Raw genomic sequence first — 14,920 nt, forward strand, 5'->3', positions numbered from 1 at the left:
CCTAACCACACCCCTAGCCCTGACACACCCATAATTCTAATCCCAACCCTAATCCAAACGTAAATGTAATCCAAACCCTAACCCTAACTTTAGCCCCAACCCTAACTTTAGCCCCAACCCTAACTTTACCTCCAACCCTAGCCCTAACCCTAACCCTACCCCTAACCCTAACCCTAAACGTGACTGAAATACGTGGCACTGAAATACGTGGCACTGAAATACGTGGCACTGAAATACGTGGCACTGAAATACGTGGCACTGAAATACGTGGCACTGAAATACGTGATACGTGGCACTTAAATACGTGGCACTGAAACACGTGGCACTGAAATACGTGATACGTGGCACTGAAATACGTGGCACTGAAATACGTGGCACTGAAATACGTGGCACTGAAATACGTGGCACTGAAATACGTGGCACTGAAATATGTGATACGTGGCACTGATACGTGGCACTGAAATACGTGGCACTGAAATACGTGGCACTGAAATACGTGGCACTGAAATACGTGGCACTGAAATACGTGATACGTGGCACTGAAATACGTGGCACTGAAATACGTGGCACTGAAATACGTGATACGTGGCACTTAAATACGTGGCACTGAAACACGTGGCACTGAAATACGTGATACGTGGCACTGAAATACGTGGCACTGAAATACGTGGCACTGAAATACGTGGCACTGAAATACGTGGCACTGAAATACGTGGCACTGAAATACGTGGTACTAAAATATGTGGCACTGAAATACGTGATACGTGGCACTGAAATACGTGATACGTGGCACTGAAATATGTGATACGTGGCACTGAAATACGTGGCACTGAAACACGTGGCACTGAAATACGTGGCACTGAAATACGTGGCACTGAAATACGTGGCACTATGACTGTCAGAAAATGTTCATTAAACGGTTAGGGGTGAGGTTAGGGGTAGAGTTAGGGTTAGGGTTTGGATCCTTTTATCACCTTGATGGTGGTGGGTGGCTTTTCAGTGTGTTTAAATGCATGCGTTTTTAACGCAAACAAACGCATGTGCTTAAAAACGCAAGAAAATACTGCAGGTTGTATTTCTGAAAATGAACGCATGCAGAAAAAAAACGCATGCGTTTGAAAACGCGACCAAACGCGTACAAAAAAACCGCATGCGTTTTCAATGTTAAATATAGGGAAAAAACGCATGCGTTTTTTTGTGCAAAAAACGCTGCAGACAAAAACGCAAGTGTGAAACCAGCGACGCTTTTTATAGCAAAAAAGTTTTTGCGTCTCCACATTTTGAGACCTATAATTTTTCCACATTTTGCTCCACAGAGTCATGTGAGGTCTTGTTTTTTGCGGGACGAGTTGACGTTTTTATTGGTAACATTTTCGGACACGTGACCGTTTTTGATCGCTTTTTATTCCGATTTTTGTGAGGCAGAATGACCAAAAACCAGCTATTCATGAATTTCTTTTGGGGGAGGCGTTTATACCGTTCCGCGTTTGGTAAAATTGATAAAGCAGTTTTATTCTTCGGGTCAGTACGATTACAGCGATATCTCATTTATATCATTTTTTTATGTTTTGGCGCTTTTATACGATAAAAACTAAAATATAGAAAAAATAATTATTTTCGTATCGCTTTATTCTCAGGACTATAACTTTTTTATTTTTTTGCTGATAATGTTGTATGGCGGCTTGTTTTTTGCGGGACAAGATGACGTTTTCAGCGGTACCATGGATATTTATATCAGTCTTTTTGATCGCGTGTTATTCCACTTTTTGTTCGGCGGTATGGTAATAAAGCGTTGTTTTTTGCCTCGTTTTTTTTTTTTTTTTCTTACGGTGTTTACTGAAGGGGTTAACTAGTGGGGCAGTTTTATAGGTTGGGTCGTTACGGACGCGGCGATACTAAATATGTGTACTTTTATTGTTTTGTTTTTTTTATTTAGATAAAGAAATGTATTTATGGGAATAATATATTTTTTTTTATTATTATTTATTTAGGATTTTTTTTTTTTTTTTTTTACACATGTGGAAAAATTTTTTTTTAACTTTTTTACTTTGTCCCAGGGGGGGACATCACAGATCATTGATCTGGCAGTGTGCACAGCACTCTGCCAGATCGACGATCTGCTGTGCAGGGCTGCAGGCTTACCAAGTGTCTGCTCTGAGCAGACACTCGGTAAGCCACCTCCTTCCCTGCAGGACCCGGATGCCGCGGCCATCTTGGATCCGGGACCTGCAGCCAGGAAGGAGGTAGGAGACCCTCGCAGCAACGCGATCACATCGCGTTGCTCCGGGGGACTCAGGGAAGCCCGCAGGGAGCCCCCTCCCTGCGCGATGCTTCCCTATACCGCCGGTACACTGCGATCATGTTTGATCGCGGTGTGCCGGGGGTTAATGTGCCGGGGGCGGTCCGTGACCGCTCCTGGCACATAGTGCCGGATGTCAGCTGCGATATGCAGCTGACACCCGGCCGCGATCGGCCGCGCTCCCCCCGTGAGCGCCGCTGATCGGTGATGACGTACTATCCCGTCGGCGGTCATACGGGCCCACCCCACCTCGACGGGATAGTACGTCAAATGTCGGGAAGGGGTTAATGGAGTGAATGGAGCTCCTGTGATAGAGAGTAAGTGGAGCTTGGCAGAGAGCACTGGGCTATAATAAAAGGGCAGCTAGTCACACCTACAGCAGTGAGTTGTGCAGCCCACAGAGGCTCACTGCTAACGCCTCTCCAATGTTAAAGATAGGGTCAGCGCCGGTCTATTATCTCCTATGTCCATGGGGTGCTGTAAAATGACACTGTTAGTGTCGTGAACTGCTGTGAAACCAAGATGTCAGCCCCCAGTTCCTTCCTTAAACACATATAACACACGAAATCTGTTTCACATGCATTTAAAACTTGGTTATAGCAGCATGTTATGCTACATTACAGTGATTTATTAATGATCTACAAACGCGGTACCTTACCTTTAAATCTAGCATGTCTATGAATGTCTTTTTTAAAATTCTCTCAAAGGACTTGAATAACAAAAATAAAATATGCTATTAGCAGAGGTGTCAAACTGCATTCCTCGAGGGCCGCCAACAGGTCATGTTTTCAGGATTTCCTTGTATTGCACAGGTGATAATTTAATCACCTGCACAGAATGATTCCAGCACCTTGTGGAATTCTAAGGAAATCCTGAAAACATGACCTGTTGGCGGCCCTCGAGGAATGCAGTTTGACACCTCTGCTATTAGTACCTCAGACACACCTACTGTAAATATACATTTTCTTGCCATTGTGAACAACTGCTTAAAAAAAAAAGACACCAACATCCCAGCCTAGTTTTGCCAGGAAGTTGCGTTAGGACACGCCATCGTGTCCTATACTGAAGCATCTTTGTCTGGCATCTTTTTGATTGCTTTTGGCAATTACATTTTTTTTTTTACATTTTGATATAAACAATGGAGTGGCTTTCAAATTAATTGGTCACATATTTTAACCACTTCACATCCTTGAAAACCTGAAGTGATTAAAAGAAGTTCTAAAGAACATACGAATAGCAAGTCATTTTGACGGTGCATCATTCCTTCAGCACTCTTTCACAAGCTCTTGAGCGAACTGAAAAAGACGTTGTGTGCATATCCATTTAGGCATTTTTATTTTCCACTTACAAAATTTGCCATTGAAATGTATTTGGGACAACATGACAAATATTGACATGATTCAAGAAAAAAAAGTACACTATAGGTGTGTTGTCCTATTGAAATTATTGGGAATCTTGTTTGCAGTGGATTGGGACAGTATTGATACATCTGCAATAAAAGCAGAATTTCTGTAACCTAAAGCAGAATATGTTCTTGTACAGCACTGTCTGACTTACCTTTAGGACTTGGGCTGCTGGTCGGGTAGGATATGCAAAAGTGACATTTCTGAACTCTACTTTCCCTTCTAAATGCTCAGGAGCAAAGGTTCCATCATTAACCATTTTTGGTTTACGATCTATGAACTCAAACACTTTCTCTGCAGCACCGACACCTTGCATTAATCCGCCATAAACTGATCCAATTGACTGCAATACATAAATTATGAATGTCTTAATTTTCTTCTCTCCAAAAAAAGTGTTGTCCCACTTGCAGCAATCTTTAACACATAAATGGGTTGTCCAGGACTTTGACATTGATGACCTATCTCTGGTATAGGTCATCAATAGTGATGAGCAAATGCGCTCGGATATGGCATTAACCGAGCACGCTCGGGTGCTAACTGAGTGACTTCGGCATTCTCGAATAATGTGTTTGAGTCACCGCACCCACATGTCTAGTGGCTGCTCGACAGCTACAACACATGAAGGGATTGCCTAACAAACAGGCAATTCCTGCATGTGTTGCGGCTGTCGACCAGATAAGCAGCCTCAGGGACACAAACATTTTTCGACCACGCTGAAAACATTCAGTTACAACACGAGCACGTTCGCTCATCACTAGTCAACAATATCTGATAGTTGTGAGTGCCACAGCTGGCAGCACCCGCCAGACAGCTGTTCCCAGTGCCGGTAGCCTCCAGGTGTGCTGTGCTACAGAGCTGCACAGAACAGTTCTGTCAATTACATAGTGGCCGTAGCCGAGTACTGTACATCCGCCCCTATATTGATTCAAAGATTCAAATAGAGGGAAGATGTGCAGTGAGGGAGCTGTGACGTGCAGCTTTGCAACTCAGCACATCTAGTTACCGGCACCAGGAACAGCTGACCGGCAATGATGCCGAGTGTCGCACCGCCACTGTACAGATATTGATGACCTCTCCTATGAATAAACCATCAATATAAAAGTCATGGACACTCTCATTAAGATCAAATAAACCTTTATATTTATATTGTTTCATATTAGAGTGCCCTTATAATTACAAGAAGATTGGTGAGAGTCCAGATCCTGAGACCCCACAGATTGATCAAAGACACCTAGCCAAATCCTTTCCAGAGAAGTGCACAGCTCAGCAGATAGGAGTGCACAGCACATATCTGATTGTGCACACAGAGCGAACTATGGATTCAATAAAAAGAAAAGACTATGAAACTTATGCTTTGCATTCAATCCATACGCTGCCCTGTGTGCATGTCAGGCGGGAGCTGTGCACTCTTGTCACCTGGACTGTATGCTTTTTGTGAAGAGGGATGGGTTTTGTAAACGTGATGGAAGACTGCTACGAATCCGCACCGTGTGCAAATAGCCTAATTCTAACCCTAACCCTAATTGCAACCCTAACCCTAGTTCTAACCCTAACCCTAGTGAAAAAAATAAAAGTACATATATTTTCTTTATTTTATTATTGTCCCTACCTATGGGGGTGATAAAAAAAATAGTAAATAAACCCCCCCTTTATTTTGATCACTGTGATAGAACCTATCACAGTGATCAAAATGTACCTGGAATGAATCTGCCGGTAGGCAGATTCGGCGGGCGCACTGCGCATGCGCCCGCAATTTTGGAAGATGGTGGCACCTATGGAGAAGACAGACAGACACCGGGAAGGACACCAGAGCTCGGTAAGTATGGGGGGTGGAATCGGAGCACGGGGGTGTGATCGGAGCACGGGGGGGGGGGAGGGGAGTGGAGGACAGTAAAGAACAGGACGGAGGGAGGAGATCGGTGGCGGTGGCAGATCGTGGTCTCCAGTCATGGCCGATGATATTGCAGCATCGGCCATGGCTGGATTATAATATTTCACCAATTTTCATTGATGAAATATTATGATTGCTCTGATTGAAAGTGAAACAGTCACTTTCAACAGCCAATCAGAGTAATCGCAGCCACGGGGGGGGGGGGGGGGCGAAGCCACCCCCCTGGGCTGAAGTACCACTCCCCCTGCAGGTCGGCTGAAATTACAGTTAACCCTTTCACCTGACCTGCAGGAACGTGATCATTCTGTGACGCAGCATATGCGTCAAATGTCGGATTGGCACCGACATTCATGACGCATACGCGGTCACAGGTCTGGAAGGGGTTAATAGTGCATCATATTTATCACAGAGGCACAAATTCTGGGCTCCCACTGCACTGGCTGTAAGCCCCCTGTAATGTACAACAGCATTGTAATGGTCAAACAAAAAGAAGATGATTGGTCTGTCACTGCCGTAAAAAAATAAAAGAGCTAATATCCAAGAACTGATGTTTTTAGTTCATACTGCCTCATGGATAATAGAATAAAATGTGCTAAAAAGGTCACATAATCATACACCATAATGTCACAAAACCCCAGCGGTATTATGGTTTCTACAAATAAGGGCTCATACCCATATGTGTGAAAAAAAAAAAAGTTCCGATATCAGGATCGAAAAAACGGACGAATGTCATGCGAGTATAATCCGATTTTTCACACCTAGCATTTGATTTACATCCGAATGTAGTGCGATTGCTATTTGATTGCAATGCGATTTTAACATGAGCTTTTACATAGACCAATTCTCTATGTCGTTTACACATAGTTTTCAAAGGAAATATTCTTAGAAACACATAGATAGATAGATAGATAGATAGATAGATAGATAGATAGATAGATAGATAGATAGATAGATCGATAGATAGATGGATAGAAAGAAAGCTGGAAATTCAGCAGCCGCATTCGGTAAAATCTCAGCAGGACCCGACAGGATAGAATAGATGGATTACATACAGTATATACACATAGAATAGATAGATATATAGATGTGAGTGGCATATACAATTAGTACAGGGTGTGTGCAGCTTACTGTACATGTATTTAATTATTATAAGATTATTTTTCAGAAAAAAAAAAATGGCCTTGGCTCCCGCATAATTTTCTTAACCAGCAGAGGGAAAGCCGACGGCTGGGGGCAGATGTTTATAGTCTGGGAAGAGGGTAATACCTATGGAGTTTCCCAGGTTATTTACTGCTGTTTACTAAGCCTTTACTGGTTACAAAAAATGGGGGACCCCCCAAAAAAAATGAAGTTGGCGTAATTAAAAACCAGCAAAGGCTAGCGGACAGCTGTGGGCTGATAGTAATAACCTAGGAAGGTGCCATGGATACTGGCCCCCCAGGCTAAAAACATCAGCTCTCAGCTGTCCCAGAAAAGACACATCTATAAGATGTTCCAATTCTGGCGCTTAATCATAATATATCTTAATTAAACTATACTCACTGCATCGCCTATTCCAGTGACGCCATTGTCCCCTGCAAGAAAATGAATATATCAAACAACAATATTCCTCACCTGTCCGCAGAGAAGATGATAATCCATTTGTCCCACAACGGGTCTAGCTCTGCTACAGCTAAATGGCAGACTGCATGGTTGCATGATGTGACTATACAGCCTGACATCCAGCAGACACTGAGCAGCGTTTGCTACCGCTGCTCAGTGTCTCATGCTCGCAGTGACATCCGCTCTAGCACCGTTAGAAATGTTCCCACGGCACTCGTGCTGATGTCAGGTGAAGTGAGTTCATTGGCTGTGAACCAGGACCTTTCTGACGGCACCGAAAGAGTGAGAACTTTCTCACGCTCGCGGTGAAGTCAGACAGGTGACATCAACCCCCTCAACTATTACCCTACTTGCCACCACATTAGGGCAAATGGCAAGAAATTTTGTTAGCACTTAAGGAATGAAAAAATTCTATATGTTATTACATATATACATATAAATGTGTAAAGGAATTTATTTGGTGAACCTCAGTGATAACAAATAAATTGAGTGGGGACCACTCACATAACTAACGAATACCAACCACCAGAGTTAGAGACCAAATACCAAGAAATTAATGGCACGGATATAGATTTAAAAATTACTTTATTTAAACTGGTAATAACATATTTTATGTGCACATGTTGGATAACATAAAAACAATGTAATAGGTGACATATATACAAATTAATCACCAATATATAAAAACCAATATAGGCATAGGGTGTGCCATATAAGGAAGGGTTAATCTCAGGGCTCTCATAAAAGACTATGAATTACTGTGTATCACAGGTGATAAATAAAAGAATAGTGTATAAATAGGAAATAAAATATTAAAGTATATTGCCCACAGTACAAAACGTGGGCTTAATAATACTTTGTGCAAACTGTGCTAGGTGCAGTGTGCAAGGAAAGATCAAATTAAAGTGCTAAGTGCAAGAATCCAATAGTCAGGAAGTATATGGGAGTACCTGTACCTTTTATGGCGTCACCAGATCCAAACGATGCGCACCCCAACGCACGTTTCGGATTTAGAATCCTACAGGTACTCCCATATACTTCCTGACTATTGGATTCTTGCACTTAGCACTTTAATTTGATCTTTCCTTGCACACTGCACCTAGCACAGTTTGCACAAAGTATTATTAAGCCCACGTTTTGTACTGTGGGCAATATACTTTAATATTTTATTTCCTATTTATACACTATTCTTTTATTTATCACCTGTGATACACAGTAATTCATAGTCTTTTATGAGAGCCCTGAGATTAACCCTTCCTTATATGGCACACCCTATGCCTATCTTGGTTTTTATATATTGGTGATTAATTTGTATATATGTCACCTATTACATTGTTTTTATGTTATCCAACATGTGCACATAAAATATGTTATTACCAGTTTAAATAAAGTAATTTTTAAATTTATATCCGTGCCATTAATTTCTTGGTATTTGGTCTCTAACTCTGGTGGTTGGTATTTATTAGGGCAAATGGGAAGAGCGAGGCTAAGTGTCAGAATTGGCACACCTTATAGATGCACTTTTTCTGGGGCAGCTGAGCGGTGATGTTTTTAACCTGGGGGGCAATATCCATGGCCCCTTCCTAGGCTATTAATATCAGCCTAGCCTTTTCTGGTTATTAATTATACATCTTTTTTGGGGGGTCCCCTATTTTAATAACCAGTAAGGGCTAAATATACAGCAGTGAGCTGATATTAGTAGCCTGGGAAGCTCCATGGGTATTGCCCCCTTCCCAAGCTATAAACATCTGCCCCCAGCCGTCGGCTTTCCCTCTACTGGTTAAGAAAATTACATGGGAGTCCACGCCATTTTTTCATAAAAATAATCTTTTAATAATGAAATATATGTACAGTGAGCTGCACACACACTGTTCTAATTGTATATGTCACTGGCATCTATATATCTATCTATTCTGTGTATATACTGTATGTAATCTATCTATTCTTTCCTGTTGGGTCCTGATGTGATTTTACTGTACACGGCAGATGAATTGCCGGCTTTTCAAAGGAGATCCGTGTGTAAAAATTGGACAGCACTCGCATGGTCAGACTGCTATGCAATTTTTTGCTCGCACTCATTGACTTGCATTGACGAGTCTCGTCTGAGAGACCCAGCAAATCGCAACAAGCTGTGATTTATTTTTTTTTGTCAGTATCATTTTAGCTGAGAAAAAAAATCACAGAGGAGATCTAACCCAGTGAATAACATTGGTTAGGCTCCTTTCAGACATAGCGCATTTTTGAGTGCTATTTTGCGGGCGCTTTTCAAAAATGCGCAATGTCATTTTCGTCTGCCGGCAAAGTGAATGAGAAATTCACTTTGCCGTTCAGACACACCGCAAAAAAACGCGGCGCTTTTGTCTGCAAACACGCCGGCGTAAAAAGAATTGACATGTCAATTCTTTACGCAGCGGCGTGTCTGCGTATCCCCATAGGGCCCCATATTACCGTCCACACACAGCGCCTTTGTCCTGGGTGTCGGCGTCTTTGTACGGAGGGGTTGACACCCAGGACCGGACGTGACGTCGGACAGGAAGAGGGAAGCCCCCGCCCCCCAGTGAAGCAGCATGGAGTCCTTCAACAGAATGAGCATAAACGTGGGGCTGCTGATCGAGACGGTAAGTATCCCCCGTGTGTGTGCCCCCTGTGCGTGTGCCGTGTGTGTCCCCCGTGCACTGTATGTAGTGGCAGCATGTCTGCACTACATACAGAAAGCAAAAAAAATGGATGCTCACCTATCCCATGGATGGATGAGGCGTCCGGTCCCCTCCGCGGCTTCCAGCGTCTGGCAGATCAGCTGATTGTCTCGCTGACCGGCCGGGACATCGGGTGGTTTGTGGGTATCCCTATCAATCAACTGAACGGGCCGGGACATCAGCTGATTGGACCAATCAGGTGATGTCCCGGCCGTTCATGTGATTGATCGGTATACCGACAAACCAGCTGATGTCCCGGCCGGTCAGCTGATAGTCAGCTGATCGCAGGCGCTGGAAGCTCATTCCAGGTCTGTCACGGGGCTGAGAAGTCATGAATTTGATTTCTCAGCCCCGTGAACTGAAGAAGCAGAGTCGGGGATGCTACGGATGCAGGTAACTATGATGGAGTTAAATTAGAATCAAATAAAGACTTCTTGCCTGTTTATTTTGATTAAAATATTTTTTCTGTGTCTGTCTTTATTTACTTTTACCGTACAGGGTTACGAGGGGGGGCGTCTGACTGACGCCTGCCCTAGTAACCTGGGGTTAGTGACAGTGGGGTTAGTAAAACCCAGCTGATGTCTGTTCCGCTTGCTGAGGCGTCTTTGGCTCAAGGCCATTGCAGCTGGCAGAATCGACATGATGTTAACTCCAGTGTGTATTGTATTCCGAGTCATAAAGACAGGAAATGACCTCAATGACTCTTTTTTTTTCCCCCTTTTTTTTTTTTTTCAAACAAACTTTATTTTCAGTACACAATGCTGAAAAAAACGCAGCTGCAAAAAACGCAGCAAAAAACGCAGTGTGTGAAAGCAGCTGCGTTTTTTCCCTTTTTAAAAAAACGCAGGTAAAGCAGCAGCAAAATACGCGCGCATAAAAATACGCAGCAAATATGCTGTGTGTGAAAGTAGCCTTAGAGTGCAATCCAATTTTTTATCGGATTGCACTTGGACGCTTTTCTCACAAATGAGTATGAGTCCTAAAGATGATTATTCTGTATCAATTTGTGGTGGTTTTCAAAATCACTGCTTGCTGTAATTCCTTGGAAACCTTTACTTTTTACCTACAGTGGATGAAAATCTGCCTGTATTCATGAGATGGACAACCAGGCGCAATACTTGTATAACTTCTAATTATGAAAACAATTAGGGTATGTGTCCACTTTCAGGATGGCCGGCGGTTTGGACGGAGCGGCAAACCCACTCCGCCCTAAGCCCCGCCCACTTCTGTGACGCGATGATGCCGGATGTGTTCATTGCACACATCCGGCATCATCGCACCCCACACATAGGGCCCTGTGATTTACCTTGTGGCGGCGCAGCGTCGCCACAAGGTACACGGACATGCTGCGATCTTAAAAGACGCGCAGCATGTCCGGAATCGCAGGGCCGACAGATGCGTGTTACCACGCATAGTGGAGACGGGATTTCATAAAATCCCCCCCACTATGCTGGAACATCTGGACGCTGCGTGTTTGACGCTGCGGCTCTGCGCAGCATCAAACACGCAGCGTTTCCTGAACGTGGACACATACCCTTACTTTTCTTTCCAGAAAATGAAATACACCAGTATTGCTCATTAAATAAGCCTCCTTTTTTTGGAATCAGAAAATGGTTTACAATTTTGATGATAATATTAAGACACCTCTTGTAAATATTAAGAGACATTAGACACTTTCACTGCCTGCCTCAAATCTAAATCACTTAATCATCATTTTTTTATTAAATATCTTCCATTCCACAATTCATATTTCCCCATCATGTATTTTTGGAACAGAGAAATAACAGAGTGAGTACAGCACAGTCTGTAATGTGTCCGCCTGCAGCGGTAGCTAATCTGTTCTTACCTCCATGCAGTCGCCCAGCAGAAATTCATAAATAACAAAGGATATAAGGTTACCGCTTGTAGTTTGTCCAGATATCACAAGATGTCCACCATAGTACAGAATGCTAATCTGCAAAACTAGCTGAGTGAACTAGAAGAAAAAAGGAACAAATTATTTATACAAATGTGTCCAAACGGAAGAAATATTGCTTTAGGCTAGGGCTATCCGACAACTTTAGCCGTGACAACCTTCACACTACCGAAGTTTGCTCGTTGCCGCTGCTACACCGCAGCCCTATAGAACTGAATGGGGTCACACTGCAACACCTACACAACCACGACTGTGATCAGCAAATTGCAAAAAAAAAAATCAGACTTGTTAGGATTTTTTTGTAAATTGCTTGATGCAGTAGTGTAAATGTCACAAAGTGACTACATTATTATTATTTATTATTATAGCGCCATTTATTCCATGGCGCTTTACATGTGAGGAGGGGTATACATAATAAAAACAGGTACAATAATCTTGAACAATGCAAGTCACAACTGGTACAGGAGGAGAGAGGACCCTGCCCGCGAGGGCTCACACATTCACTTCTACAGCACCGAGATGTAGCAGTGGCACAATGCGATGTCTCTCGCAGCCAAAGTTGCAGTGTAGCCCTAGCCTTATACATACAAACATGACTGCTTAATGGAGTTAACAAGTCTGGTTATGACAATACAATGCAGATTAATAAGGTACATGACGTAGAAGAACATACTTACTCCAGTGGACCACACATAATAAGCATAAGCGATAGCTTCCTTTTTGTACAGGGAGTAAACTTGCTGCAGTTTTTCACTATACACAATAGCCTCTGTCTCTTCATTGGCAAAGCTACGGACAGTTTTTATTGCAGAAATTGTTTCTTCTGCAGTGCTGTTGGCCTTCGCTAAAGCAGTCTGAACTTCTTTGGCAAGTTTCTTTAAAGGGAAAAGAGAAAAAAAAAAGATGGACACTTCTATGAAACTTCTTAGTGTGAGACAGATCCAAATCCATGAACAGATTTCCACAGTGAAAAAAAAATGTTGAACCAAGAGTGCTAACCATGCTACGAAGTATAAAAATATTTTTTTATTGAAAAATTCATTAACAAGCATAAATTAATGGGCAAATGTAAACAAGTCGTGACAAAACCCAGAATGAGGCCGAGGGGTGCTGCCAGTGCGTAATAAGAGACTTACCTTTTTGCCATATGTAATTGTATATCCAAATAGTCCTAGAACATATTCAGAAATAGGCTGTGCATGCATGAATCAAGAGGCAACATGAGTAGTAAAAAAGATCATATAAAGTCAGATGACATAGCACAGATGGTTCTTAGATCCACATATTCTGGTTCTGTCACTACTTGTTTTCATTTTCCCATTCATTTATGCTTTTTAATTATTTTTTTTTTTTTAAATGAATTGTATACTAAGTAGCATGGATTCTTAGTTGTCCATTTTTTCATATTTTAATTGAGTTGCTACAGATATTTGGGCATAAAATGTTATATATACAACTATAATGTATATCTGGATTTCTTGAAAAAATATAGATTTCTACAGTGGCTTGAGAAAGTATTCACCCCCTTGTGTTTTCCTACTTCACAACCTGGAATTTCATTGTGTTTTTCAGGGTTTGCATCAGTTCATGTAAAGAATATGCCTACAATTGTGAAGTTGGTTTTCTTTTTATTATAAAGCAAACAACACATAGGACTAAATAACTGAAATCTTCACTGTGCATAACTATTCACCTCCCTAAAGTCACCACTTTGTAGAGCCTCCGTCTGATGCATTTACAGCTACAAGTTGCTTTGAGTAAAGGTACCGTCACATTAAGCGACGCTGCAGCGATATAGACAACGAGCCGATCGCTGCAGCGTCGCTGTTTAGGTCGCTAGGAGACGTCAGACACCGGCAACAGCAGAACGATGCAGGAGCGATCCAGTGACGTACTTATCGTTCTCGCTGGTTGTTCGCTCCATGAAGAAACATTGCAGGCATCGTTGCTTTTGCTGTCAAACACGACGATACACGCCGATCTGACGACCAAATAAAGTTCTGGACTTCTAGCTCCGACCAGCGATATCACAGCGGGATCCAGATCGCTGCTGCGTGTCAAACACAACGAGATCGCTATCCAGGACGCTGTCGTTCTCGTTGGAAAGTTGTTTAGTGTGAAGGTACCTTAAGTCTGTACAAGCTTTCCAGATCTTGCCACTGGGATTTTTTTTCCTTTTCTCAAGGCAAAACTGTTCCAGCTCCTTTAAGTTAGATGGTTTTCTCTGTTGAACAGCAATCTTCAAGTCTGAGAACAAATTCTCAACTGGGTTAAGGTCTGGGCTTTGATTAGACCACTCCAAAACATTTACACGTTTCCCCATAAACTACCTGAGTGTTGCTTTAGTAGTATGCTTTGGGCCATTGTCTTGTTGGAAAGTGAACCTCAATCGCACTCTCAAATCACTGACAGACTGAAACAGGTTTTGCTCAAGAATGTCCCTGTATTTCCCACCATCCATCCTCCCCTAGACTTGGACCATTTTCCTTGTCCCTGCTGCCGAAAACCATACCCACAGCATAATGCTGTCCCACGTTTCACTGTGGGCATGGAGTTCTTGGGGGTGATGAGTTGTGTTGGTTTGGTGCCAGGCATAACGTTTACCTCGGTGGCCAAAAAGTTCAATCTTGGTCTCATCTGACCACAGTACCTTCCTCCATACATTTGGGGAGTTATCCACATCTTTTGCCAAACTCAAAACGAGCCTTACAATTTTTGTGTGTAAGCAAAGGGTTTTTTTCTACCCACTTTTCTATAAAGGCCACCTCTATGGAGTGTATGGCTTATTGTGGTTATATGGACAGATACTCCAGTCTCTGCTCGGCCACTACACATCCCTTTCAGGGTTACCTTTGGTCTCTGTACGGTCTCTCTGATTAATGGCATCCTTGCCCAAGCTAAGAGTTTTGGTGGGCAACTCTCTTGGTAGTTATGTTGTGGTACTATGTTCTTTCCATTTGATAATGTATTTGGTGCTCTGGGGGATCATCAGAGATTGGGATATATTTTTATAACTGAACCCTGGCTTGTACTTATCAACAACTTTGTCGCTGACTGTTTTGGAGGTCTTCATGGTGTTGTTTGACGTTGCAGTTGGGCTCATTTACATTGGAC

At 42.6% G+C, this 14,920-nt stretch overlaps 1 protein-coding gene and 1 long non-coding RNA gene across 5 annotated transcripts in view; one reads left to right on the forward strand and one right to left on the reverse strand.

The window, feature by feature from the left end:
• The window catches only part of LOC143810886 (uncharacterized), a 29,510-nt gene extending 14,741 nt beyond the window's left edge, over window positions 1-14,769 (forward strand). Inside the window, exon 3 of the long non-coding RNA XR_013223257.1 lies at window positions 13,379-14,769. This is a non-coding gene — a long non-coding RNA (uncharacterized LOC143810886). The remainder of the gene's footprint in view (window positions 1-13,378) is intronic.
• Window positions 1-14,920, reverse strand: part of ABCB9 (ATP binding cassette subfamily B member 9) — a 159,039-nt gene that overhangs the window by 22,583 nt on the left and 121,536 nt on the right. For all 4 annotated transcript variants that reach the window (XM_077293173.1, XM_077293175.1, XM_077293176.1 and 1 more), the window contains exons 6-8: window positions 12,484-12,681; window positions 11,738-11,866; window positions 3,857-4,045 (exon numbers count right to left, since the gene is read on the reverse strand). In XM_077293173.1, coding sequence (XP_077149288.1) covers window positions 3,857-4,045; window positions 11,738-11,866; window positions 12,484-12,681 — 516 coding nt within the window. The remainder of the gene's footprint in view (window positions 1-3,856; window positions 4,046-11,737; window positions 11,867-12,483; window positions 12,682-14,920) is intronic.

Source organism: Ranitomeya variabilis, chromosome 1 (genome assembly GCF_051348905.1).
Source record: "Ranitomeya variabilis isolate aRanVar5 chromosome 1, aRanVar5.hap1, whole genome shotgun sequence".
NCBI classification, from domain to species: Eukaryota; Metazoa; Chordata; class Amphibia; order Anura; family Dendrobatidae; genus Ranitomeya; species Ranitomeya variabilis.